The following is a 24,045-nucleotide window of genomic DNA, read 5'->3' on the forward strand; positions in this document are numbered from 1 at the left end:
AAGCTCCCACAAACAGCAATGTGATAATGACCGACAAACTGTTTTAATAATGTTGATTGAGGGATAAATATTGGCCAGAACACCAGGGATTGCTCCCCTGCTCTTTTTCAAAATAGCACTACGGGATCCACCTGAAAGATGTCACCTCTGACAGTGCAGCACTCCCTCAGCACTGCACTGGAGCATCAGCCTAAACTTTTGTACTCAAGTCTCTGGAACTGGACTTGAACCCACAACCTTCTGACTTTAGAGGCGAGTGTGCTACCCACTGAGCCAAAGCCAACACTTAGTCTTCCTTTGTTCTGCAGCTACACCCAACTTTACTGGTTTCACTCACACGTGCAGATTGCTATCTATTCCCTGTCATGGATCTTTTACAATGGCTGTTCTCCCGGGGCAGGAAAGTAGTAGTTTGCTTTCTTCTGAGTGGAGGATAAGTGATTTCTTGACTGCTATTTGACTCTCATGACATCCCAATCAAACTGCGAGCTCTGCCAATAAAGCTATCTGAACCTATATGTCTGATTGAAACTTGGCACTCCTCCTTATAACCTTCATCCAATGTGAAAAGAAGAACTTTCTTGTGACTTATCGTAAACCTTTTATTTAAAATGCTTTTACCATGTTGTCGTAACTCTTCCCTCTATTTTGCAAGAAATAATCTCTCAAAAGATTTTCCTCAAATTTGACAAAAGTCAGTTCTAATTCTGGCCTCTTGAGCATCCCTGATTTTAATCACTCCACTCTTTCTGGCCGTGCCTTCAACTGCCTGGGCCCTAAGCTCTAGAATTCCCTGCCAAAACCTCTCCGCCTCTCTACCTCTCTTTCCTCCTTTAAGACGCTCCTTAAAACCTACCTCTTTGACCAAGCTTTTAATCACTTGCCCGAATATCTCCTTATGCGGCTCAGTGTCAAATTTCTCCCACATTACAACAGTGACTACACTTCAAAAAGTACTTCCTTGGCTGTATAGGTCTTTGAGACGTCCAGTGGTCATGAAATGTGCTATATAAATGCAAGCCTTTCTTTTATAACACTCCTGTAAAGCGCCTTGGTGGGGGGGGGTTTACTACATTAAAGGCGCTATATAAATGCAAGTTGTTGTTGTAGATTAATTTACCAGAGGTTTTTTTATCTGTGATTTTGCTTTTGTCAGAGATTGTGCTCAATACACAACATTTTAACTATATCATGAGTTTGTTACTGCTCTTCCATTTATTTGCAGAACACTACCAGCTGTACGTACCTGAGTCAGCGACAGTGGGCACAGCTGTAGGTAAGATAAAGGCAACTGATCCCGACATTGGCGTGAACGCGGACATGAGATACAGTATCACCGACGGCGATGGTTTGGGAGTTTTCACCATTTCCACGGACAAAGACACCCGGGAAGGAGTCATTATGCTGAAGAAGGTAACGATTTATTTTTCACTTCTGTAAATTTGATCTCGCGGTTTTCTTTTTGCGTCCCGTTAAAATCGAACTGACCATTAACCAGTCAATTATCTCTGTGATCTCTTGATGCGTTCAGCCACTGAACTATGAAAGGAAGAAAGTGTACACCGTGAAGATAGAAGGAGAAAATACTCACATTGATCCTCGCTTCTGGAACCTGGGCCCGTTCAAGGACACTGCGACTCTGAAGATTATTGTTGGAGATGTGGACGAGGCTCCTGTGTTTTCAGTGCCCTTTTATGTGATGGAGGTTTATGAAAATTCAAATCAAGGATCACTGGTTGGAGCAGTGACTGCACAAGATCCTGACAGTGCCAAAAGCAAAATCAGGTAGGCCCTTACGGCATTTAAATAAAAACCCAATAATAAAAGAGAGACTTTTCGATTTCAATTGTACCTTTCAAGTCCACTGGACGTCTCAAAGCGCTTTACAGCCAATGAAGTACTTTTGGAGTGTAGTCACTGTTGTAATGTGGGAAACGGGGCAGCCAATTTGTGCACAGCAAGCTCCCACAAACAGCACTGTGATAATGACCAGATAATCTGTTTTTTTTGTTATATTGATTGAGGGATAAATATTGGCCCCAGGACACCGGGGATAACTCCCCTGCTCTTCTTCGAAATAGTGCCATGGGATCTTTTATGTCCACCTGAGAGAGCAACTTAATGTCTCATCCGAAAGACGGATATTAGTGTTCGAACATTTTAGCTATATTGATCAGTAAATTATGCTAAGATTCAAAACCCGTAGCTGACAGCAATCATAAAGATCCTATTTATTAAATGTTCTAATGTTTGATATCTTAAGTCCTAAGTCCTTATTAGTATAGTGGTAAGTATCCCTGCTTACCACATGGGAGTCTCTGGGTTCAATTCCCTGACAGAGAGAAGCAAACCCATTTCTGGCGTAGACTCAATGGGCTGAATAAGAACATAAGAAATACGAACAGGAGTAGGCCATTTGGCCCCTCAAGCCTGCTCCGCCATTTAATAAGACCATGACTGACCTGACCTTGGCCTCAACTCCATTTCCCTGCCTGCTCCCCATAACCCTTCACTCCATTATTATTCAAAAATCTGTCTATCTCCACCTTAAATATATTCAATGACCCAGGCTCCACCGCTCTCTGGGGCAGAGAATTCCACAGATTTACCACCTTCTGAGAGAAGAAATTTCTCCTCATCTCAGTTCTAAATGGGCGACCCCTTATTCTTAAACTATGCCCCCTAATTCTAGATTCTCACACAAGGGGAAACATCCTCTCTGCATCTACCTTGTTGAGCACCCTCATTATCTTATATGTTTCAATAAGATCACCTCCCATTCTTCTAAACTCCAATAAGTATAGGCCCAACCTGCTCAACCTTTCTTCATAAATCAACCCCTTCACCTCAGGAATCAACCTCGTGAACTGCCTCCAATGCAAGTATATCTCTCTTTAATACGGAGACCAAAACTGTACGCAGTACTCCATGTGTGGTCTCACCAATACCCTGTACAGTTGTAGCAGGACTTCCCTGCTTTTATACTCCAGCCCCCTTGCAATAAAGGCCAACATTCCATTTGCCTTCCTGATCACTTGCTGTACCTGCATACTAACTTTTTGTGTTTCATGCCCAAGGACCCCAGGTCCCTCTGTACTGCAACATTTTGTAATCTCTCTCCATTTAAATAATAATTTGCTTTTTTATTTTTCCTGCCAAAGTGAATAACCTCACTTTCCCACATTCTACTCTATCTGCCAAATGTTGCCTGTCTATATCCCTTTGCAGATTCTTTGTTTCCTAACAACTTGCTTTCCCACTCATCTTTGTATCATCAGTAAACATGGCCTCCTTCTGTGCAATACCATTCTACCTTTCTAAGTTTGATCCATAATTAGTCCATACCTGAAGCATTGGACTTCCAAGTTATGGGGAGCGGGCAGGGAAATGGAGCTGAGTCCATGATCAGATCAGCCATGAGCTTATTAAATGGCGGAGCAGGCTCGAGGAGCCAAATGGTCTACTCCTGCTCCTATTTCTTATGTTCTTATTCAGTCCATTTAAAATTGTGCTAATTGATGTTCACGGTCCATATATTTCAAGAAGGACTTTGTAAGTTTCCAGGAATTGAAGCCCACTTCCTTCATATGGTATGGGTTGGGTCACTTTCTGGCTGGACTGCAGTATAGTGAGTATAAGTCTCCACCTTAGTGAAAGGATAAAGCAGCATCAAACGGTTTGTACTTCACAGGATTACATCGGAAATACGGCACAGAAACAGGCCATGCCGCCGTTTATACTCCACTCGAGCCTCCTCCCGTCTTTCCTTATCTAAATCTATCAGCATAACCCTCTATTCCCTTCTCCCTCATATGCTTATCTACAAACCCCGAATGCATCTATACTATTCTCCTCAAACACTCCCTGTGGCAGCGAGTTCCACATTCTCACCACTCTTTGGGTAAAGAAGTTTCTTCTGAATTCCCTATTGAATTTTTTGGTGACTATCTTCTATTGATGGCCTCTAGTTAGACTCTTCCTCACAAGTGGGAACACCCTCTCTGTGTTGACTCCATCAAAACCTTTCTTAATTTTAAAGACTTCTATTAGGTCACCTCCCAACCTTCCCTTTTCAGGAGAAAATAGACCCAGTCTGTTCATCCTTTCCTAACAGATATTACCTCTCCGTTCTGGTATCGTTCTTGTGAATCTTTTTTGCGCCCTCTCCAGTGCCTCTATCACCTTTTTATAATATGTCGACCAGAATTGTACACAGTACTCCCGGTGTGGTCTAACTGTTATGAGGATCATGGCCCAGAATGCATGACTGTCAGGTGGAGACGGATGCAGTGAAGAGAAAGGGTGTGAGATAGAAATAAAAATATGGTTATATTTATATAGACTGCTGAGCAAAACAAAAGAAGCATCAAGCTTTTGCCACACGAGTTCTGAGCTGCTGCCAGAATGATATGGAACCATGATTACCGCCACAGTATCACAATGTTACATTCCCTTTAATGCACAGTGGAACACCTAAGCAAGTGAATCAACCACGAAACAAGCAAAGTTTAAAACAAACACTCGACATTAAGTGCGCTTTAAAATTGAACAGAGGAGTTTGAAAGGCTTCAAGAGATTATGTAGTACACAATTTTTATCGCAACACTGGCCCTTGCAAAGTAATGAATAGCATACCGCGGTGCTGCCCTTGCAAAAGTAGAATCATAAAAATTTACCACACAGGATGTGGCCATTCGGCCCATCGTGTCTGCGCCGTTCGGAAAAGGAGCTATCCAGATTAATCCCACTTTCCAGCTCTTGGTCCGTATCATCATCATCATAGGCAGTCCCTCGGAGTCGAGGAAGACTTGCTTCCACTCTAAAAATGAGTCCCTAGTGTTATGTATGCAACCCGATGTAAGCAGCCATTCTACTGCCACCAGAGGGCGTATTTGTTGGAGGCCCAAGGGATCCCAGCATTCCTTGGGAGCACTGTATATAAGCAGGCCTCCCATGCTGTACCAGCACTCTGGAGTTGGAATAAAGAGACTAAGGTCACACTTACTCACATCACTTTATTCTGGACATAACACTTAGATGACTGAACAGTCCAATATGGGAAGTACAGTCCCTATTACAGGTGGGACAGATAGTTGTTGAAGGAAAGGATGGGTGGGGAGCCTGGTTTGCCGGATGCTCCTTCCGCTACCTGCGCTTGATATGTGCATGCTCTCGGTGACGAGACGCAAGGTGCTCAGCACCCTCCCGGATGGGCACTTGGTCTGTAGCCCCGTAGCTAACAGCACTTCAAGTGCATAGCCAAGTATTTTTTAAATACAATGAGGGTTTCTGCCTCTACCACCTTTTCTGTAGTAGGACTTCACAAGAATAGTTAAAAATTAAAAGTTTGTCTTTTGGCACAATCAAAATCTGTTTGGGACTAACTGGAGGTGATAGGCAGAATGAATAATATGCTTAGATTAAACAGCGAGCTCTCCCACTGCTAATCCTGTGTCCGACACGGCAGACAATGTAAAATGAATCCTTTCGAACTGTGGGCGTCAGGCTAGTAAAATAACTGTGTATATAAAAACTGCAATTCATTACTTAGATATCTTTGAGGCTTACAGTACTGATGTTGCCTTGACTGATGGATTAATGAATTTAAGAGAAATGGGCCTGATTGGGTCGGCTAGTTTTAAATTCAAAGCACGCTTAGAGGTTGCATGCAGCAGCCATGAAATCGATACAATATACACGATCAAGTGGCTGAAATAAGGCTTGTAAATCTTTGACTCAGAAAAGACTCTTGGCAGTTTGATGTTTAAACACACAAGGGGTTTTGAAAAGCTATAAATAATTTAGCTCCAGCTTTCACCCAAAAAAATGAATTTTGTTTTTTTCCTTACACTAAGCTACAGGGAAATGTCATCTTTGAAGACACTTTCACGATTTAAAAAAAAATAAATGTTGGGTGGAATTACGTTTTGTCCGCAATACGAAGATGTCAGATCACATCCATCATCTTCTTTTGTTTTAATCTTGAACTTAAAATAATTATAAAGGGCTGGGTGGTGCAATGAATTAGCCATAGGGGCTTTCACCCCCAGGGTAGGAAGTCAGAGGGCAGGATTTTAGACTTTGCGGTTTTCGGGGCGAAGACGGAGACAGGGCGGCAAAGTTACCGCCGGGAATGGTTTGTGCCCTGGTGAGGAAGTTTGGGCACCTGGGCCCTGCGTCAAGGGGTGCAGCACTAAGGGAGGCGTTGGACACTTTTCGTGGCACAAGGATGGGAAACTCCCGAAATAAAGTGCCCGGCCGTCTGCGCTCCGAGAGAGACCTAAATGGAGCGGGGGGAGATGAGCCTTAAAAAACCCACAAAAACATTCCCAAAATATTGCCCACGGCACCACAATACGAATCGCTAGAAGAATTAAAAGAACAAACACTCGCGCTTACCCCTGGAGTATTTTACCTTCCTCTCTGCCGCCGGCATGGCCGGACCTCTCTGATTTCCCAGGCAGTCATTGCAGGCGCACTTCCACGCCGACGGGTCGGGCAAAAGGCCAAACTCCAGCCGGTGTCGTAACCAGGGGCGTTGCACACCCGGCACAGCTCTTCACGGCGATGCCGCTCAGCGCTGCCGCTAAACCCGACCGGAGCATCGCGGCGGAGCACCGGAGACCTCGCCACCGCCTTTCACACCACTCCGGGGCAAAACCCCGAGCGGCAAAGGACCGGAAAATCCAGCCCCACAGAATCGTAGAATCAGAGAAAATTACGATACAGAAGGAGGCCATTCGACCCATTGTGTCTGTGCCGGTCGAAAAAGAGCCATCCAGCCTAATCCCAACACTAGGTCCGTAGCCCTGTAAATCACGGCCCTTTAACTGCACATCCAAGCACCTTTTAAATGTGATGAGGGTTTTTGCCTCTACCACCCTTTCAGGCAGTGAGTTCCAGACTCCCCCACCACCCTCTGGGTGAAGAAATGTCCTCATCTCCCCTCCAAACCTTCTACCAACTACTTCAAATCTATGTCCCCTGGATATTGACTCCTCTGCTAAGGGAAATAGGTCATTCTTATCCAATCTTTCTTGACCACTCAATTTATACACCTGAATTAAATCTCCCCTCAGCCTCCTCTGTTCCAAAGAAAACAACTCCAGCCTATCCAATCTTTCCTCATAGCTAAAGTTTCCCAGTCCTGGTAACATCCTCGTAAATCTCCTCTGCACCCTTTCTAGTGCAATCACATCCTTCCTGTAATGTGGTGCTTGATCCAGGCCAGAACGATTGACTGATACTCTTATCTCTGCACCATCTGAAGGCTTCCAGGTAAATTAAGTTTTGTGAAGTACTTTTACAGCGGCTCCCAAACACGTGGCCTCTACCACCTAGAAGGACAAGGGCAGCAGGCGCATGGGAACACCATCACCTGCAAGTTCCCCTCTGAGTCACACACCATCCTCACTTGGAAATACATCGGCCGTTCCTTCATCATCGCTGGGTTGAAATCCTGGAACTCCCTGCCTAACAGCAATGTAGGAGCACTTCACCACACGGACTGCAGCGGTTCAAGAAGGCGACTCACCACCAAACTTCTCAAGGGCAATTAGGGATGGCCGATAAATACTGGCCTTGCCAGCGACGCCCACATCCCATTAAAGAATTTTAAAAAATAACTCATTGGGCTCACAACAGAGAGAGAACTAGGAGAATAGTCGACACATGGGGGCATAGATTTAAAGCAATTGGTAGGAGGTTTGAAGGGTGGTGGGGGTCTGGAACTCACTGCCTGAAAGGGTGGTAGAGGCAGAAACCCTCACCACATTTAAAAAGTACTTGGATATGCTCTTGAAGTGCCATAACCTACAGGGCTACGGACCAAGAGCTGCAATTGGGGATTGGGCTGGATAGCTCTTTGCTGACCGGCGCAGACACTGTAAAGTCCTGACCCTGCAGTACAGCCTTACACGAGGAGCATGCTGAAGTCAAGGTCACTCTGGACCTGCACCTTTATTTCACAGCTCTCGAGTGCCACACTTGCCTGAGACCTGCCTTTATATACTTGTGATGGTATGCAGTGTATGCAGTGTCTCCTGCAAGTGCACCCCTGGTGGTAAAGTATGCTTGTGGTTACAGGTCATATCTATTGACAGTCATGTATAGCATGGTAAGATACAGTTATATACAGTAATGTGAGATACATGACATCACCCTCCCCCAAGGTCTTATTGTCTTTATAGATTCAGTCTCTCAGGTGGTCTACGCTCTCGTGTGGAGCGTCTTAGTTGTGGTTCAGTTGTTTGCCTTGGTGCCTGTTTTTCTTTTGGTGTGATTGCTGGTATCTCGCCTGGGCTGTCTGTTTCATTCAGTATGATTGCTAGTATCTCACCTGGGCTGTCTGTTGAAACTGCCCTTTCCTCAGGTTGTTCCCTCTGTCTGTCCACCAGCTGTGGTGTGACTTTCACATTGTCGACTGCCTCTGGTTCTGCAGTGTTGTTGGTGAATCTACTTTTGACTTGGTCTACATGCCTCCGACAGGTTTGGCCATTGTCCATTTGTACAACCAGTAGCCTGTTCCCTTCCTTGCCTGTTACTGTCCCTGCAAGCCATTTGGGACCTCTGCCATAGTTTAACACAAACACTTTGTCCCCTATCTCATTCCACCTCCCCCTCGAATTTCGGTCATGGTACTCAGTTAGCTTCCGGCGCTTTGCCTCTACAATGTCATGCATGTCTGGGAGGATTAACAAGAGCCTAGTCTTTAAGGTCCATTTCATCAATAGTTGCGCGGGGGGAACCCCAGTCAACGAATGCGGACGAGATCTGTATGCCAGCAGCAGTCGCGGCAGGCGGCTATGCAGCGTGGAACCTTGGATTTTTAGCATGCCTTGTTTAATGATTTGCACTGCTTGCTCCGCCTGGCCATTGGAGACCGGCTTGAACGGTGCCGTCTTAACATGATTTATGCCGCGATCAACTATGAAATTTTGAAACTATGAAGCACGGACCATTATCACTGACCAATATGTCAGGAATTCCGTGCATTGCAAACATGGTTCTGAGGCTCTCCACAGTGGTGGAGGTGGTGCTCGAGTTTAAAATGGTGCACTCGATCCGCTTTGAAAATGCATCGACGACTACGAGGAACATTTTGCCCATGAATGGGCCTGCATAGTCCACATGCACCTGCGACCACGGTTCGGTGGACCAGGGCTGGGGGCTTAGGGGGGCCTCCCTGGGAGCATTACTGAGTTGGGCACAAATGGTGCACCGTTGGACGCAGAGCTCCAAGTCCGCATCAATGCCAGGCCAACAGATGTGGGACCTGGCTATGGCCTTCATAAGAACAATCCCCGGGTGCTCGCGGTGGAGCTCCCTGACAAACGCCTCTCTGCCTCACAAGGGAATAACTACTCGGCTGCCCCACATCAGGCAGTCTGCCTGTAGTGATAGTTCATGCATGCGCCTGTGGAAAGGTTTGATCTCCTTGGGGCAGGCATCGCGAGCCTCTGCCCTGTCACCAGTTAAAACACATTTTTTGACTAAGGATAATGTGGGGTCGCTGATCATCCAAGCTCTGATTTGGCGAGCCTTCATGGGCGAACCTGTGGATTCAAAAGCATTGATTGCCGTGACTATCTCACAGTCCGGTTCGTCGGACCCTTCCGTGGTTGCCAGGGGTAGACTGCTAAGCGCGTCGGCATAGTTGTCTGTGCCTGATCTGTGCCTTATTGTGTAGTCGTAAGACGCCAGCATGAGTGCCCACCGCTGAATGCGCACTGAGGCGTTGGCGTTTATTGCCTTGACTCGGATAGCAGGGACGTGAGGGGTTTGTGGTCGGTTTCTAACGCGAACTTGGCCCCGAAAAGGTATCAGTGCATCTTTTTGACACCATACACGCACGCGAGCGCCTCCTTCTCAACCATATCGTACCCTCGCTCCGCCCGCGAAAGTGACCTGGAGGCATAAGCAATCGATTGACATGCTGTAAAATGCACCCGACCCCATACGCTGACGCATCACATGTAAGAACTAGCTTTTTACCTGGGTCAAAAAAGGCTAAAACACTGCTGGAACATAGAAGGTTGCATGCCTTATTGAAGGCGCGTTCTTGGGCGTCCCCCCAAAACCAATCGCACCCCTTTCTGAGTAGCACGTGGAGAGGCTCCAGCAGCGTGCTCAAGTTTTGCATAAAGTTCCCAACATAATTGTGTAGCCCAAGAAAGGTGCGCAGTTCCGAGACATTCTGGGGCCTGAGTGCCAGATGAATTACTTCGGTTTTGGATTCTGTTGGGCGGATTCCATCAGCGGCAATCCTTCTGCCCAAAAATTCAACCTCGGGCACGAGAAACAGACACTTGGATTTCTTAACTCTTAGGCCTACCCGATCCAATCAATTTAGTACTTCCTCCAAATTGCGGCGATGGGAGTCGTTGTCCCTGCCCGTGATGAGTATGTCATCTTGAAACACAACCGTCCCCGGGATGGACTTGAGCAGACTCTCCATGTTGCGCTGGAATATAGCAGCTGTCGACCTGATGCTGAATCGGCATCGATTATATATAAAAAGGCCTCGATGTGTGTTGATGGTGGTGAGTAGCTCAGACTCTTCGGTCAGTTCTTGCGTCATATACGCAGATGTGAAATCTAGTTTTGAGAAAAGTTTACCTTCAGCCAATGTGACAAATGGGTCCTCCGCTCTGGGCAGCGGGTATTGGTCCTATAGGGAGACTCTGTTTATGGTAGATTTGTAATCCCCACAGATTCGTACGGATCCATCAGGCTTCATGACGGGGATGATGGGACTTGCCCAGTCATTAAATTCCACGGGTGAGATAATGCCTTCCCGCAGAAGCCAGTCCAGTTCGTGTTCAATCTTTTCCCTCATCACATAAGGCACAGCTCTAGCCTTGTGATGGACCGGTCTGGCATCCTGTGTGATGCAGATTTCAACTTTAGCCCCTTTGAAGGTGCCCATACCAGGCTGAAAGAAATGTTCAAAACGACTTAGAACTGTTGAGCAGGAGGTCCGTTCCTCTGACGACATGGGAGATCTCCGAGGACAATCCACAGGGGAAGTTGGTTCACCGTCCCTTTGTGTGTGACTGAGAGCATGGCGCTGCCAAGGACTGGGATGATTTCTTTGGTATAGGTCCTTAGTGTGGTGTCGATCCTTGTGATTTTTGGTCTGTTGCTTTTGTGCGGCCACAGCTGTTCAAATTGTTGGACACTCATGAGAAATTGACGAGCTCCCGTGTCCAGTTCCATGTTGACGGGTATCCCGTTGAGTAGGACCCTCATCATTATTGGAGGCGTCTTGTTGTAAGAACAGTGGACATTGATCATGTTGACCCGCTGTACCTCGGTGTCCCAGGCACTGCCCCCACCGTCTTCTGGTCCACTTTCCGACCCTTCCGATTCATATACCAGCCAAGCTGCTGTTTTTCTGCACGTGCAAGCCAGATGCCCTGTATAGTTGCAGTTTCTGCAAACAGCATGCTGAAATCGACACCCCCTTGTTGACTGCCTTCCCCCACATCTCCAGCACAGACCGCTTCCATTGTTTCCGAAGGATGAGCTGCGTCTGGCTGATCTCTCTTGAGTTTCTCTCAGTCTATAGTTGATTGCTCGCATTGTGGGTTGATGTGGTGTGAACGGCCGTTCATGTGGCCCTTGATGGCTTCTGGCACCACTGCCTGCTGTTGAAGGCCTGCTCTCCTGCCTTTGTCTGTATGCGGGGGTAGCGGCTTGTTTCACGCTGTGAACTCCTTTTTCCGATGTTTCATTAGTTGTCGTACCTGCAGTGTAGATCAACCTCGTTTCTTCTTCTCCTGCCAAGAATGTCTGTGTGACCAGTGCTGCTGCTGTCAAGTTCTTGGTTTCTGTAAGCTTTCAGAATATGCCTGTGTGGCCTATTCCTTCAATAAAAAAGTCTCTCAGTACTTCTCTCCTTAGTTCATCGGAGAACTCACATAAACTAGCCAGCCTCCAAAGTTCCGCCACAAAGTCGGGTATGCTTTGGCCCACACAGCGTCTGTAGTTGTAGAAACTGTGTCTGGCCATGTGTAGGCTGCTCGCTGGCTTCAGGTGGTCTCTCACCAGTGTGCTCAGCTCCTCAAATGACTTGCTTGCTGGTTTCTCGGGTGCCAGCAGGTCCTTCATTAAGGCGTATGTTTTCGAGCCACAGCTGGTCAAGAGATGGGCTCTTCTCTTGTCTGCCTTATCATCGTCCAACCAGTGTTTGGTGACAAAGCTTTGCTGGAGCCTTTCTATAAAGTCCTCCCCATTGGCTCCAGCATTGTATTTCTCATCTGAGCCGTTGGTAGCCATTCTGTGGATTCTGTAATTTCTTAACTCGTTGCACTGTAAAGTCCTGTCCCTGCAGTATAGACTTACACGAGGCACATACTGAAGTCAAGGCCACTCTGGACCTGCACCTTTACTTCACAGCTCTCGAGTGCCACACTTGCCTGAGACCTGCCTTTATATACCTGTGTGGAACAGGTATGCAGTGTCTCCTGCAAGTGCACCCCTGGTGGTAAAATATGCTTGTGGTTACAGGTCATATCTAGTTACAGTCATGTATAGCATGGTAGGATACAGTTGTATACAGTAGTGTGAGATACATGACAGAAACGATGGGCCAAAATAGCCTCCTTCCTTGCTATACATTCCTATGATTCTTTGGGCTGGGAATTCCCCACCTTTCACCGGATTTTCTGCAATATTTTGCCATTTTGGGCGGAAAACGGTGTGGCGGGAAGTTCTCTGAAGTCTTGCACTGGCGGTATTGAAATACCACTGGGGAGCGAACCGCCGGCGTGCAAGACTGGAAAAAGTACTTCCGCCCGATATTTGGTTCGGCGGTGACCGTAGATAGGATCAAAAAAAACGTCGGGCGGAAAGATGCGTTGCAGCCCTCAGAACGGCAGTAGGTATGAAGACCTGCAAAAAAGGCAAGTTAAAGATTTTATTTTTAAACTCTTTCTCAGCGATTCATTAGAAAAGGGACTTATGAATGTTTTGTGATTTTTTTTTATTTTTTGTTTTTTGAAAAAAAAATCTTGTAATTTCCCCCTCCCTTGGCCCAACTTGCAGTGGTATCGGCCTCGGAGAAAAGTTGCAGAAAATTTGCGATTTGCGCCGTGAATCCTCGTGCAACACCGATTTTTCCCGCTGGGCACATTTTTTTCCCATTTTTTCCCAAATATTAGACCTCAAAATCATAGAGGAGTCATAGCGGTATTTTTGGTGGAAAAAACCGCTATGCCCAGAACCGAATTTCTAGGTCATCGATGATTCGATGAAAGAAAGGAGCCACAATGCTGTGTGTGGTCTTCTGTGGTGGGGGCAAAGCACGATTTGGTTCCTGCTCTGTAGAAGGAACATTTTTCCACAGTTACACATGATCTGCGATTACTTATTGCTGAGAATGTGTGCTAAAAGTGGAAAAGTACTGCGTTCTCCAGCACTGAAACATCCATCAACTTTGACAAAGCCATCGGGAGAAAAAGACAAAGACTGCAAAGGTCAGCACATTTTCAACTTTATAAGGCCAATCGAGCTATTTAATTATGCTATTTGTCATTTCTCCCAGTCATAAGAACGTAAGAAATAGGAGCAGGAGTGAACCATTTGGCCCCTCGAGCCTGCTCCGCCATTCGATAAGATCATGGCTGATCTGATCAGCTCCACTTCCCTGCCTGCTCTCCAGTCAGAACATAATCTTTTGTTAAACATATGACGGTTTGAATTTGACCTTTCTCCAGGAGGAGGTCATTACGAAATAGCCGCGATACTCCCATTCCAGTCAGGGTTTACAATACAGTTCGGATTCCATTTCTCCAGCTGTGCCAAAGTGCATCATTGGGTTTATAGTGGCTGCCGCTCACATTGAGATTGGGGAGGGGATCTTGAACTTTTTGTGAGCTTTGATTAGCACAGAGATTTATTTGTGATTTATGCTTGTATGTGACTTTGTTCTATTTTAAATGAGTGGATAAGAATAATTCGCTAGTTTCAATCTGTGAAGGTCGAGTAGGTAGAGGTTCTGCTTGAACTGTATAAAACACTAGTTAGACCACAGCTGGAGTACTGCGTGCAGTTCTGGTCATTGTATTACAGGAAAGATGTGATTGCACTGGAGAGGGTACAGAGGAGATTTACAAGGATGTTGCCTGGACTGGAGAATTTTAGCTATGAGGAAAGATTGAATCGGCTGGGTTTGTTTTCTTTGGAACAGAGGAGGCTGAGGAGAGACCTTATTGAGGTGTATAAAATTATGAGGGGCTAAGATGGAGTGGATGGAAAGGGACATATTTCCCTTAGTAGAGCAGTCAACAACCAGAGTTCATAGATTTAAAGTAATTGGTAGAAGGTTTAGAGGGAATTTAAGGGGAAATGTTTACACCCAGAGGGTGGTGGGGTTCTGGAACTCACTGCCTGAAAGGATGGTAGAGGCAGAAACTCTCACCACATTTAAAAAGTACTTGGATATGCACTTGAAGTGACGTAACCTACAGGGCTACAGGCCAAGAGCTGGAAAGTGGGATTATGCTGGATGGCTCTTTGTCGGCTGACGCGGACACGATTGGCCAAAATGCTCTCTTTCCGTGCTGTGAATTTCTAGGATTCCATGATTCTAGTCACAATGCAGGAGGTAGTGTAACTTTGCAACACAATCCAAGAATTGTCCTTTTTTTCCTCCTATCTTTTCCATAAAAACATATTTAAAGTGGAGTTAGACAGATTTTTGAACTGTCGGGGAGTCGAGGGTTATAGGGAACAGGCAGAGAAATGGAGTTGAGGTTGAAGATTAGCCATGATCTTATTGAATGGTGGAGCAGGCTCGAGGGGAAAAATGGCTGACTTCTGCTCCTAATTTTATGTTCTTATGCGACAATCTCTTGTTGGAGATATTTTTTATATTGCAGCAGTTGGGATCGGGATAGTCCTGGGAGTGCTATACTCAACACTTAGGCTGAAAATCTTGACATGTCACCAGCCTTGTGTGCAATATAATGAGAACACTGGGCTATCTGTGTGTCTTTGGTAACCAATAGCGAGGCAGGCAAATGCTATTCAAGAGATACCTCTTCTTAATTGCTTGATTCAGTGATTGGAACACTGACTGGCACTGAATCCCTACAGGACTGATTGAACCGACTGCCTTGGACACTTGACCCTTGAATCGAACTAACAAATGTTGCCAGTGGCCTGAATGTTAAGACTTTGATGGGTTGGGAGAGGGGTTGCTTGGAAGTGGTCGGGAAATCCGGCAGAACGGGTTTCCCGCAAGCCATGCCGAGTTTAACGGTGGGGCCTGATTGGCGCGGGAAGCCAGATTGAGAGGCTGGCTGGCTGCAGGCGGGTAGGCCTGTGGCACTAGGCCACAGAGAGGATGGAGGGAGGGATCGCATGGAGGGAGCAGGGGCTGGAGCAGAACATCATTGGGACCCGAGGCTGATCGGCGGGTGGGGGGGCGGGGGGGGGGCTAGGGTTCAACGCATAGGGGCCAGATGGCATGAAATGCTTGCAATAGTATATAACAAACTTCCCTCTGTTTACTAATTAACATTGCTACTCACTGTAGCACTGAGTCTGGATCTTATGTCTGATGGCTTAAATGTTGAGTCGAAATGCTACAAGAAATATTATCAATATTCAGTGCTGACAATGTGGCTACAATTGTAAAATGTAAAAACCAGTATTCAACTGAAAATGTGATGTGGCTGTTGCAGTGAACAAATGTTGCAGGTCATACTTTTGATTTAATCGACTAACTTAGGACGCCTTAGCTTAGGAAGGATATAGTTGCCATAGAGTGAGTGCAACGAAGGTTCACCAGACTGATTCCTGGAATGGGAGAATTGTCCTATGAGGAGAGAATGAGTAGTCTAGGCCTACATTCTCTAGAGTTTAGAAGAATGAGAGGTGATCTCATTGAAACATACAACAGTCTTACAGGACGTGACAGGGTAGATGCAGGGAGGATGTTTCCTCTGGCTGAGGAGTTAAGAACCAGGGGTCACAGTCTCAGAATAAGGGGTCGGCCATTTAGGACTGAGTTGAGGAGAAACTTCCTTACTCAGAGGGTGGTGAATCTCTGGAATTCTCTGTCCCAGAGGGCTGTGGAAGCTCAGTTGTTGATATTCAAGACAAAGATCGATAGATTTTTGGATATTAATGGAATCAAGGGATATGGGGATAGTGCAGGAAAGTGAAGTTGAGGTAGAAGATCAGCCGTGATCTCATTGAATGGGGCTGAATAGCCTACTCCTGCTCCTAATTCTTCTGTTTCTAACAGCCCGAGCACTTCTGGAGTCAGTCACTGCCTAGATCCACCACAAATTACTAAGGGCCCAAAATTCATGGGATGAAGAATAGAGAGGATTGATGACTTCAAAATCCAGGCCAGTGTTTCCCTGCAGGGAATAATTAGCAAATGTTTTCCCCTCTCTTTGTCCCATTAAGTCATTAGCATGGCAAGATCTAACGTAGAAAAGTGTGAGGTGGTATATCGGTAGGAGGAATAAAAAAGCGACATACTCCTTGAAGGCTAGAAATTCGGCAGGTTAGCGCCTCCTATTAGCGCCTTGCAGGGGCGCTAACAGGGCACTAAGAGAGTTAGTGACTCGGCGTGGCAAATGCAGCGATGCCCACGAACTTCAGTGCCGGTTTATCGCTGGTGCTACCTCTTACCGCCTGGTTCTCTCGCGCCTCGCAGATCATGACATCATAAAGTGCGCAGTGCCCCGTTACTGCCCCGGATGGGAAATTGCCTCCCGCCCCCTGCTGTATCGCCAGGCGTGAACATCGGCAGGAAGAGGAGGCGTTGTCACCTCGGCTGGCCACTTGGGGAGCGCCAATTAAAGGCAACCTTTATTATTTGCACCAGCCTGGTGCCTGCAAAAAGTTTTTCATGGCTCGAAGATGTCCAAGCCCTTCACTTTGCGAGAGTGTTTGGGGCTGTAATAGGAGTCGCACAGGTCGCCTAGCAACGCAGAACTGCCGACAACGAGCTTGTGCAGCATCCTTGGCCTTTCCCTTCAAGCAAGGGAAGCAGGCCTCTGATGCTGTTACCAATGTGTTCAAAATTATTTAGTGCTCTGTCGTGACCGGCCCCATTCTCAGCCTTTAGTGTAAGAGAAATGGTTAGCGCTGCACTTCACTCTTGGAACGCTAAAACTGAATATTGCCGGAGGAGAGAATGATTAGCGCCTGGCACTTCTTTTTCAACTTTTCACAATTTAACGCCCCGGTTTTTCTAGCCCTCAGTGTCTAAATGGGGCAGAGGCGCAGAGGGATCTGGGTGCAGATTCAGAAATCGCTAAAAGTAGCGCGGCAGCTTAATAAGGCCCTAAAAAGGCAAATAAAGCACTGGGGTTCATTTCTAGACGTATAAAACTGAAAAGCAGAGAACTTGTGTTAAACCTGCATAGAGCCTTGGTTAGACCACACTTGGACTAGTGTAAACAGTTTGGGTCTCCGTATTATAAAAAGGATATCGAGGGACTGGAGAAGGTATGAAAAAGGTTTACTCGGATGATACCAGAACTGCCGAGAAGGAAAGATTTTACAGGTTGGACTTTTCTTGTATTGAAAAGAGAAGATGAGGGGTGACCTGATGGATGTCTTTAAGGTTATGAAAGGGTTTGAAAGGGACGACATAAAGAATACGTTTCCACTTGCGAGGAGACAAGAACTAGGGGCCATAAATATAAGATGGTCACTAATAAATCCAGAGGGAAATTGAGGAGAAAGTTCTTTGCCCAGAGAGTAGTTAGAATGTGGAACTCGCTACCACAGGAAGTGGTTGAGGCAAATAGCAGAGATGTATTTAAGGGGAAGCTAGATAAACACATGAGGGAGAAAGGAATAGATCTGTCAATGGGTTTTGATGAAGAAAGGTGGGAGAAAGTTTGTGTGAACTGACATGGACCTGGTGGGCAGAATGGCCTGTTTCTGTGCTGTAAATGCAATGTAATTTTATGTAACTCAAGGCACACACTCTCCCTAAATCACCATCATCATAGACGGTCCCTCGACCGAGGATGACTTGCTTCTACAAGAGTTCCCAGATGTTTCAATGAAGGACCCGATGTTCCAGGTCCTGAACTCCAGTTCAAGCGATGGAAGATGCCTGTGCTTGGATTTTTTTAACGTGTGGTGACCGTTGCACATCAGCCAATGACCCTGACCCCAGGCTTTGCGAACGAGCAAAACGCCGGAACAGTGATTGGATGGAAATCCCGTCCTGTCGCACTTCCAGTGGGATCCCAGAAATTTTAGGCCTTGAATGTTCCATCATAACTGTGTAATGTGAGCTTCACTGCACTCAGAATGCTGAATCTGTGAGGGAATACGGTTTAAGTACTGACTCCCACGCTAATGTTATCCTTAAAGAATGCTTGCTTAAATTTATGTGTAGACTCCACAATAGCTATAGTGAATGGTCTATTGTGTTTAATGTTAGAAGAGGGGGCAGATTAATGTCTCGTACATTCATTATCGATGTTGGTAGAGAGAATTTAAATTCTACTGAGGTTTTAAATATGTTCCAAGAATTACCTCAGGCAGTGCAGCTTTTGTTTTAAAAATTCAAACTATCATCCACTTCTGGTAAATATCTTTGAAATTATATTCTCTATGTAACAATATTATATAATTCAGACGAGAGATCATTATATTTTGCAATCATTGTGTGCAACCTCGTACTTAAACGGGTTATCCAATCATGATGATTTAAGGACAACCCATTCTTTACACTCACTGCTTCAGGCTATGCTTTTCTCCGAGTTATCCGGAAAATACAGATACTGAAACAGTGTTGTGTATGTAACTGAACTTCAGTACACCTCAGTTGGTGAATTAAGCCTTTTATCGACTTGACTGTACCTGTATTAGCTTTTCGTTCAAACTAATCCTTCACTTCGACTTCGAACCCACTAAGTTAGTCCTTCAGATAATAAAGTTCACCCACGGCATCATTGGGAGTGGATAAATCGGATAGGGAAAAGATGGAAAAGGTCACAGAGTGTCCGATGCTCCCAGAAAACAATGAAGGAAATGTTGCACGATTTCAGAGTAGAACTAATGGTTGTCACAGGCTGAGGTTGCTCTGATTTTCAGCCAAGCAGAAAATTGATGGTTGACCACTCGAATTGTTCATCCTTACATTTAACACTTTTTAATACCCACTACTCATGTCCAAGCAGACCTTTTCATTGTTTGAATCCATTGGTGTCTCTTAATTGCTTTTTGAGTGATCGGTCATCCCCCTCCACCCTGATTCTGTTCATTGCAATCTTTCTGATCATTATTTCATTGATGCTACTGTGGGCAAAGCCTCTGTGAATTTGCTCCTCCAGTTCCTTTTAAGCTCCAAGTATACCATCCTGCAACCACTTTTATTCTCTCCACATCCTGTTGAAATTAAGCCCCATTGCAGTCTCCTACTCAAACTCATTCTTTCTCTGTACTTCAAATCAGTATAGCTCCTTGCTCTTTCTGCCCTTTCTCCATGACAATAGACAGGCTTTCAATGCCGAAGCAATGCCAAGCCCTGGGAGGATAGGAGCAGCAACATCAGTGTCCTCATCCAGGCTAACATCCCCAGTATTGAAGCATTGACCACACTCAATCAGCTTCACTCGGCAGGCCACATAGTTCGCATGCCATATACGAGACTCCCTAAGCAAATGCTTTATGCGGAGCTCCTTCGAGCCAAAGGTGGGGAGCGGAAATATTACAAGGACACCCTCAAAGCTTCTCTGGTAAAGTGCGACATCACCACTGACACCTGGGAGAACATGGCCGAAGACCGCCCGAGGTGGAGAAAGTGCATCCGGGAGGGCATTGAGCTCTTTGAATCTCAACGCAGAGGTCAAGCGCAGGCAGCGGAAGGAGCGTGCGGCAAATCAGCCCCACCCACTCCTTCCCCCGACGAATGTCTGTCCCACCTGTAACAGGGTCTGTGGCTCTCGTATTGGACTGTTCAGCCACCAAAAAACTCATTTTGGAAGTGGAAGCAAGTCTTCCTCGATTCCGAGGGACTGTCTATGATGATGATTTATATCTAATCATTGCCTTCTGATTTACCTTCTCTTTTCTTTTCTCTTGTCGGGCATGGCTCAGTGGGTAGCACTCTCGCCTCTGAGTCAAAAGGTTGTAGGTTCAAGTCCCACTCCAGGAACTTAAACACATCATCCAGGTTGACACTCTAAGTGCAGTACTGAGGGAGCACTGCACTATCGGAGGTGCCGACTTTTGGATGAGATGTTAAACCAAGACCCCGTCTGCTCTCAGGTGGATGTAAACGATCCCACAGCACTATTTCTGTTGTGTATCTGTAAAGCATGCACTCCCATGTTCTGCCACCAGGGAGCACATCCCCTGAAGTCCCAAGGGATCCCAGCATCCCTTGGGAGCACTGTATATAAGTCGGCCCCTAAGACCTGTTCCTCACTCTGGAGTGTCTTATTAAAGACTGAGGTCACTGTTTCTTTAACCTCCCGGTGTGCAGTCTCATCTGTGTTAGGAACACAATAACTGGCGACGAGTATGTGAATCCAATGCAGAGATGCAGCAAACTGTGGGCATCCAAGAGAAGTTCTCAGAGGGTGAAGACTGGGAAGTCTATGTCGAACAGCTAGACCAGTACTTTGTAGGCAACGAGCTGGATGGAGAAGGAAGCGCTGCAAAAAGGAGAGCAGTCCTCCTCACGGTCTGCGGGGCACCGACCTACAGCCTCATGAAGAATCTTCTGGCTCTGGTGAAACCCACAGATAAGTCATATGAGGAGCTGTGTACACTGGTTCGGGAGCATCTTAACCCGAGGGAGAGTGTGCTGATGACGAGGTATTGGTTCTACACGTGCCAGCGATCTGAAGGTCAGGAAGTGGCGAGCTACGTCGCCGAGCTAAGGCGACTTGGTGGACAATGTGAGTTTGATGGCTACCTGGAGCAAATGCTCGGAGATTTTTTTGTACTGGGCATTGGCCATGAGACCAACATACGAAAACTTTTGACTGTAGAGGCACCGACCCTCAGTAAGGCCATTGCGATAGCACAGGCGTTTATGCCCACCAGTGATAACACCAAACTAATCTCTCAGCACACAAGTGCCAGCAATGTTCATAAATTAACTGGAACTTTGTTTGTGAGCAGAAATGTACAGGGCAGAAACCATGAGTCAGCAACTGCCAGCAGGCCTCAGATGACCCAGATGACTCAGATTCCGCAACAAAGGATGAATGCAAGGCAATTCACACCTTGTTGGCATTGTGGAGGTTTCCATTCACCTATTCATGCTGCTTCAAAGGGTATGTTTGCAAGAGCTGTGGAACAATGGGGCACTTCCAACGAGCTTGCAGACGAGTTGCAAGCTCTGCAAAACCTGCAAACGACCATGTGACAGAGGAAGATCGGTCCATAGTGGATGAAAGCAATTTTGATCCCCAGAGAGAGGAGGCAGATGCTGAACTATATGGGGTGCACACATTTTCGATGAAATGTCCACCTATAATGCTAAATGTAAAATTGAAAAGCTTACCCGTAGCCATGGAACTGGACACTGGCGCGAGCCAATCCATCATGAGTAAAAAGATATTTGAGAGACTGTGGTGCAACAAGGCACTCAGACCAGCCCTGAGCCCCATCCACACAAAACTGAGAACATACACCAAAGAGCTCATCAATGTCCTGGGCAGCGCCATGGTCAAGGTCACCTGGATTATCCCAGGTGATGGCCCCACACTGCTTGGAAGGAGCTGGCTGAGCAAAATCCGCTGGAACTGGAATGACATCCGAGCGCTATCATATGTCGATGAGGCCTCATGTCCCAGGTTCTTAACAAATTTCCTTCCCTTTTTGAGCCAGGCATTGGAACCGTTTCCGGGGTGAAGGTGCGGATCCACTTGGTCCCAGAGACACGACCCATTCACCACAAGACGCGAGCGGTACCTCACATGATGAGGGAGAGAGTGGAAATCGAGCTGGACAGGCTGCAACGCGAGGGCATCGTCTCCCCAGTGCAATTCAGCGAGTGGGCCAGCCCGATTGTTCCAGTCCTCAAAAGTGATGGCACGGTCAGGATTTGCGGCGATTATAAAGTAACTATTAATCGTTTCTTGCGACAGGACCAATACCCGCTACCTAAGGCAGATGACCTATTTGTGATGCTGGCAGGAGGCAAGACGTTCATCAAGCTCGACCTGACTTTGGCCTACATGACACAGGAGCTGGAGGAGTCTTCGAAGGGCCTCACCTGCATCAACACGCACAAGCGACTGTTCATCTACAACAAATGCCCATTTGGAATTCGGTCGGCTGCAGCGATCTTCCAGAGAAACATGGAGAGCCTACTTAAGTCGGTACCACGTACGATGGTTTTTCAGGACGACATATTGGTCACAGGTCGGGACACTGTCGAGCACCTACAAAACCTGGAGGAGGTCCTCCAGCGACTGGATCGCGTAGGGCTGCGGCTGAAGAGGTCGAAATGTGTCTTCATGGCAACAGAAGTGGAGTTTTTGGGGAGAAAGATCACGGCGGACGGCATTCGGCCCACAGATGCCAAGGCAGAGGCTATCAGGAACGCGCCCAGGCCACAGAACGGCACAGAGCTGCGGTCGTTCCTGGGACTCCTCAACTATTTTGCTAACTTCCTACCGGGGTTAAGCACCCTCTTTGAGCCCCTACATGTGTTATTGCATAAAGGTGAGAACTGGGTAGGGGGAAAAAAACCAAGTAATTGCTTTTGAGAAAGCCAGAAACATTTATGCTCCAACAAGCTGCTTGTATTGTATAACCTGGGTAAAAGACTTGTGCTAGCATGTGATGCGTCATCGTACGGAGTCGGGTGTGTATTACAACAAGCTAACATTGCGGGGAAGTTGCAACCTGTCGCCTATGCCTCCAGGAGCTTGTCTAAGGCCGAGAGGGTCTACAGCATGATTGAGAAAGAGGCATTAGCGTGTGTGTTCGGGGTAAAGAAAATGCATCAGTACCTGTTTGGCCTCAATTTTGAGCTGGAAACCGATCACAAGCCCCTCATATCCCTGTTCGCTGAAAACAAGGGGATAAATACTAATGCCTCAGCCTGCATATAAAGGTGGGCACTCGTGCTATCAGCGTATAACTATACCATCTGCCACAGGCCAGGCACCAAGAACTGTGCGGATGTTCTCAGTCGGCTAACATTGCCCACCACGGGAGTGGAAATGGCGCAGCCTGCAAACTTATGATGGTGGCGCAGCCCGCAGACTTGTTGATGGTCATGGAAGTGTTTGAAAATGATAAATCACCTCTCCTGGCCCGCCAGATTAGGACTTGGACCAGCCAAGATCCTCTGCTGTCCCTAGTAAAAAACTGTGCACTGCATGGGAGCTGGGCCAGCATCCCCATTGAAATGCAAGAGCTAATCAAGCCATTCCAGCGGCGAAAGGACGAGCTGTCCATTCAGGCAGACTGCCTGTTGTGGGGTAACCATGTAGTGCTATCCAAAAAGGGCAGGGAGACATTCATCTCAGATCTCCACAGCACACACCCGGGTATAGTAATGATGAAAGCGATAGCCGGATCTCACGTGTGCTGGCCCGGTATCGACTCTGACTTAGAATCCTGTGTACGGCAATGCACCCAGAGCAACGCACCCAGAGAGGCACCACTAAGTTTGTGGTCCTGGCCCCCCAGACCATGGTCAAGAATCCATGTCGACTATGCGGGCCCGTTTCTCAGTAAAATGTTCCTGGTGGTGGTGGATGCTTTTTCAAAATGGATTGAATGTGAAATAATGTCGGGAAGCACCACCACCACCACCATTGAAAGCCTGAGGGCCATGTTTGCCACCCACGGCCTGTCTGACATACTGGTCAGTGACAACGTGCCATGTTTCACCAGTGCCGAATTTAAAGTATTCATGACCTGAAATGGGATCAAACATGTCACCTCGGCCCCGTTTAAACCAGCCTCCAATGGGCAGACAGAGCGGGCAGTACAAACAATCAAACAGAGCCTTAAACGAGTCACAGAAGGCTCACTCCAAACCTGCCTGCCCCGAGTACTGCTCAGCTACCGCACGAGACCCCACTCACT

The 24,045-nt window shown here is 46.8% G+C and overlaps 1 protein-coding gene across 1 annotated transcript in view; it reads left to right on the forward strand.

Annotated features, from left to right (window-relative positions):
- LOC139263748 (cadherin-18-like) overlaps positions 1-24,045 on the forward strand; it is a 330,093-nt gene that overhangs the window by 266,148 nt on the left and 39,900 nt on the right. Inside the window, exons 5-6 of the mRNA XM_070879786.1 lie at positions 1,226-1,413; positions 1,532-1,785. Coding sequence (XP_070735887.1) covers positions 1,226-1,413; positions 1,532-1,785 — 442 coding nt within the window. The remainder of the gene's footprint in view (positions 1-1,225; positions 1,414-1,531; positions 1,786-24,045) is intronic.

The sequence above is a fragment of the Pristiophorus japonicus genome, chromosome 5 (assembly GCF_044704955.1).
Source record: "Pristiophorus japonicus isolate sPriJap1 chromosome 5, sPriJap1.hap1, whole genome shotgun sequence".
NCBI classification, from domain to species: Eukaryota; Metazoa; Chordata; class Chondrichthyes; family Pristiophoridae; genus Pristiophorus; species Pristiophorus japonicus.